General features: G+C 43.8%; 1 protein-coding gene across 3 annotated transcripts in view; it reads right to left on the bottom strand.

Moving 5' to 3' along the window:
* LOC112256535 overlaps nucleotides 1–4,761 on the bottom strand; it is a 51,687-nt gene that overhangs the window by 1,746 nt on the left and 45,180 nt on the right. For all 3 annotated transcript variants that reach the window (XM_024429851.2, XM_024429852.2, XM_024429853.2), the window contains 8 exons: nucleotides 4,559–4,685; nucleotides 4,363–4,389; nucleotides 2,469–2,581; nucleotides 2,154–2,286; nucleotides 1,841–1,980; nucleotides 1,290–1,413; nucleotides 833–991; nucleotides 420–585 (listed from right to left, as the gene is read on the bottom strand). In XM_024429851.2, coding sequence (XP_024285619.1) covers nucleotides 420–585; nucleotides 833–991; nucleotides 1,290–1,413; nucleotides 1,841–1,980; nucleotides 2,154–2,286; nucleotides 2,469–2,581; nucleotides 4,363–4,389; nucleotides 4,559–4,685 — 989 coding nt within the window. The remainder of the gene's footprint in view (nucleotides 1–419; nucleotides 586–832; nucleotides 992–1,289; nucleotides 1,414–1,840; nucleotides 1,981–2,153; nucleotides 2,287–2,468; nucleotides 2,582–4,362; nucleotides 4,390–4,558; nucleotides 4,686–4,761) is intronic.

Below are 4,761 nucleotides of genomic sequence, written 5' to 3'. Positions count from 1 at the left end.
CTGTGAAAAGAATACAATACAGTTAAAGGTGTACTCCAGGATCTTAAGCACAACAAATTTGTAACATATTATATGAATTGCAAACAAAATTAGTCAGGACGTAAAATATCATATGAAATGGATGACGTAGTACACAAAACGGGAACCACTTTTGTCTCGTGAGCACCACTTTCAAAACTACTGGCTAAAATGATATACAAGTTTGAGAGTGTATCTAGGTTTGGTAGCGGCTACCTATTCAATAGCTTGAGGACGTGGCAACATATGGATAATACAAACTACACTTCCTAAACCTACCACCAGATGGAGACAGACTATAACTACGGGGACTGAGCTGAATGCCAGAGCTCCTATCTTTGTAGCTCTTAGCTAATGATAGTAAGGCTAGCTGAGAGAGAGAGCAGAAGAACTGATCTGACCTTTAATCTCCAGCACCAGGTCAGGTTTGAGGTGGCATCGGACCAGGCCGTCTGGGGTAATGCTCCACAGCTGGTTGTTTATCCCTGGCTCCGGAGGAGACACACTCAGCCTGCTGCCCGCCATGATAATGCTCCCTGATGTCTGCAGGCAACAGTCCTCCACCAGCTATAGAGACAGAGAATATGGGTTCAGATGTGGGTGGATTCTGTATGAATACAAACTGACAAGCATGGTACAGATAAAGTTTCATTTGATTTGAGAGATAATTGACAATTGTACTGGGATATGCTCAACACGTGACATGAAACTATGTTGAAAGAACGAGGAAGCCAGTTCTGCAACACTTGAAGTTGGTGGCGATGGAATGAGTGGAAATGATGATTCAGTGCAAAAGCTTGAGCCCATGAGGTACCTTGCAGCGTAGGACTCCGTCATGGTAGATCCAGGTCTGGTCCACTCCCCCTGACTCCTCCAGGGCCTGGACCCTCAAAAGCTTGATTTCATCCAGAGGCCCTGACAGGGACATCACATCGCCCGTCTCTCTGCTCCGCAAACGGAAGTACACCTGCTTCTGTAGAGGTCAATAGGCAAACAACACGCTTAACATTAGCTTGACTAGGCGAGATAAGAGTTCTTCTCACCCGACAGTGGTCATTATCCAAATCCTAACTTGAGGTGGCTGCATATTATTTGCATTATGGGGTAATTCATGCAGTGATGACAAAATGAGATTAGTGCAAAAGTTGAGTTGTGTACACAGATCTCATGTTAGGATACAGTCCATTGACTGTTGTTTAGTTATAGGGAAAACTGTATTGGATAGACGGCAATATGTCAATCTAAAATGGAACCATTCCCTGCTTCCATACCTGCAATAGTGGTCGCATGGATCCGATTCGCGGCCAGCTGCTGAACTTACACCAATCATTCAGTTCGCTTGGCGGTAGCAGGATCTGACGGCCCCGGTGGTTACTATCCTCATACAACACCCAACTGTAGGGCAGGAGAAATCAATCCAACACAGTCAGTTGGTCGTCTTATACAAAATCTCTGACACACCTCAAATGTAAACAATCAACCTTCCTACACCATTTCAGTTTACAATAGCCCAGCAAAACTATGGGCTCTATTCAATCCGTATCGCGGAAGTTCAGCTTTACAGCGCGATTGAAATTTAAAGGCAATGTTCCCGCGTCAGCGGAGACTGCGTTCCGGAAATTACCTTTACATTTATATTGCGCAATCTGCATCGCTTCAGGGATACAGATTAAATAGAGGCCTGGTTGATGGTTTATTAGTTGCTTAGACAGTGCTTCAACCAACCAAGATGAATTGTAAATGAAACTCTCTCTTTAAAATGTCAATGTTTGTTTTTAATCGCCTAATAAAAACGGTCAAATCCTATCCAGGTGTGACTTACATTCCTCCGTGGATCACCAGGGAGTGTATGCGTCTGTCAACCCCAGCCAGCTGCAGGTTCACCGTCTCTCCCGTCAGCACCACCCTACGGCCTCTACAGCCAACCTTACTGAACAGCGTTATGGACGGGAGGGAGAACTCCTGGAGAGACAAGGGGGAAGGGGAGGGTGGGTAAAAACGTGAGATTATACATTATGGTATTGTAGGTACAGGACATCTCTAAGATATGCAGTCACTTTACACAGACATGACTTGGGTTCACAAATACAGTACGCGTGCATCCCATGCCAACACACATAATCCACTCTACTCACATGGCTGATGGTCTGTATGGAGCGGATGGTAGAGTCAGGACCCAGACAGCCCATTGACTCAGTGTTGGGGTAATCTCCCTCCTCCAGGACAAACATGTGCTCTGTGAACTGGGATCCCTCATATGCCACCCAGCTGGAACATAACATAGAGGCACACAGTCAACATAGCGCTCTCCAGTACTAAGTCCCCTATGAGTGTTCAGAGGGCTCTTGGACAACAGCAAAGGAAAGCCTACACTTTCAGTATTTTTTTCCTATCAAAAGGCACAGTATTGATGTTTACATGCTGCATTTAAAGCAGATTTTTTTGCTCACCTCCCAGCCAGTACTCTACAGGAGCGAGGGGAGAAGTCTTCCTCCAGGGATACCACACTGTCCTCCAGTACCACCACTCTGCCCTGGAACCCAGGCTCTGAGAACAGCTGGACCTACGGTACATACACCGGAGACTGACATGAGACAGGGCTGCCATAATGTACAGTGGATTACAGGTAGGTAGTGGTGGCTGGAGATGTGGGTATACTCTAATTTTGCCCAAAATTTCCTCGGCGGCCCAACTGGCTAAGCAAAGGTGTCCTGTGTGAAGAATTCTATGAGAAACAGTGACATACAGTCTGAATGACCTAAAATGATAAATCCATATTGGTCTTTCACAGCTCAATCCAAGCTGTACTGTGCAGTAGTCTAATAGTAGGCCTACTATTTAAACAGATAAATGATGCTGTCAACTAAGTCTGAAATTCACAGGTTTAATAGTAACACTACAAACTTGGATGTTCTAAGACCACACCACAACAATGCTTAAACCACATCAGCACACCACTTTTGAGGTCTGGGAAAAATAGAATACATTTTTTTATTTATTGTGTAGTTATCCTTTAATTCAAGTGCTCGGGCACCTAGCACTGTTGTTTGGTTAGTAGTGTTTTTTGTAGCACATGAGATGGGAGTTTGCGAAACAAATGTCCACAGGATTGACGCAAATAATATAATTCTGCCAGGTAGACATAGGCTACTTTGTAGCTAGTTAACATTTAATTGAGAAGGTTTTTGGGGAAAGACATTCCCATCTACCACAGGGGTGTCAAACTCATTCCACAGGGGTGTCAAACTCATTCCACAGGGGTGTCAAACTCATTCCACAGGGGTGTCAAACTCATTCCACAGGGGTGTCAAACTCATTCCACAGGGGTGTCAAACTCATTCCACAGGGGTGTCAAACTCATTCCAGGGGTGTCGAACTCATTCCAGGGGTGTCGAACTCATTCCACAGGGGTGTCAAACTCATTCCACAGGGCTGTCAAACTCATTCCATGGATGGCCGAGTGTCTGTGGGTTTGTTTGTTTTTTCTTTCAATTAAGACCTAGACAACCAGGTTAGGGAAGTCCCTTACTAATTAGTGACCTTAAATCATCAATCAAGTACAAGGGTGGAACAAAAACCCCGCAGACACTCGGCCCCTGTGGAATGAGTTTGACACCTGATCTACCAGAAGACGGTTAGGCCTATCATTAGCATTGCTATATTTTTTCCATGTTCCTTAATTTTTTAAAACCTGGACGTTTTACTTCATATTATGAGGCATTCTTCAAAGTAGCCTATAGCTAAAATCCCACCATAGAAACTTGGAGGCAATTATTTTATAAAGTCTTCCTCATATGCTTTCTCATGTTCTATTGGTTTTCTTTTAACTTTCTTTGATTGTTTAGCAGCTAAAGGCATTATCCTAGTCATTTTAGTAGCCCATGGTAGTTGTTGCATCTTTAGATCTCCCCTCTCTACGTTTCTAACAGATATTTCCAACTCTGTCCATGAAACCGCTCACACATGTGGTATGGATTTTAGAACCGTGTTTTCCCTCAAATTGCATTCTGGAACATTTGCACCGTTCTAGGTCTACAGCCGTGTGCACATTGCTGTGCTGAAAATGTGAAGAAAGACATTTTAAGCTAAACATTCTGATCTGGTCCACCAGCCGGGGTATATCTCCACTCCACTACTTTCATACGCATCATGGGAATTTAGAAGTGAGTATACGCAATGCCCACTGAAAAAGAAGTGGGTATATGGTGTAAACCTGCTTATACCCTCCACTACACCACTACACGTAGGCTACTCTTCATGCAAACTGATGGTATAATCACTCCCATACACTAATGACTATGTTAAGATAGTTAATACTATTTGTTTATCACTATCTGACTTTACCTTGAACTTGCTTCCACCCAGGTTATCCTGAAAGGAATAAAGAAGGAAATGATGGATTACATTCTTTATCGTCACTGGATAAACAATTTCAAAGTATCCTCACCAACCTCACAACTTATCACTGTCATGCAAGTAAAAACTTAGTATGATACTATAAATGTGATACTACTGTGAGTATTATTTTACAACGGTTTACCTGGAAAACGGGTTGCAGCGAGGAGATCTTGAGGTTCTGTCCTCCCCAGTCCTCTGGGCTTCCGTAGAGGCCTTTCTCTAGAATGTAGAGCTCTCCGGAGAACATTGGGTTCTCAAAGGCAACCCACCTGTTTAGAGCACACAACAGGTTGGAACTGGCAAATGAACACTTACAGTAGGACACCCCATAAAACGGTACAATTT

Source organism: Oncorhynchus tshawytscha, linkage group LG08 (assembly GCF_018296145.1).
Source record: "Oncorhynchus tshawytscha isolate Ot180627B linkage group LG08, Otsh_v2.0, whole genome shotgun sequence".
NCBI classification, from domain to species: Eukaryota; Metazoa; Chordata; class Actinopteri; order Salmoniformes; family Salmonidae; genus Oncorhynchus; species Oncorhynchus tshawytscha.
This window is presented reverse-complemented; position numbering and strand designations above follow the sequence as displayed.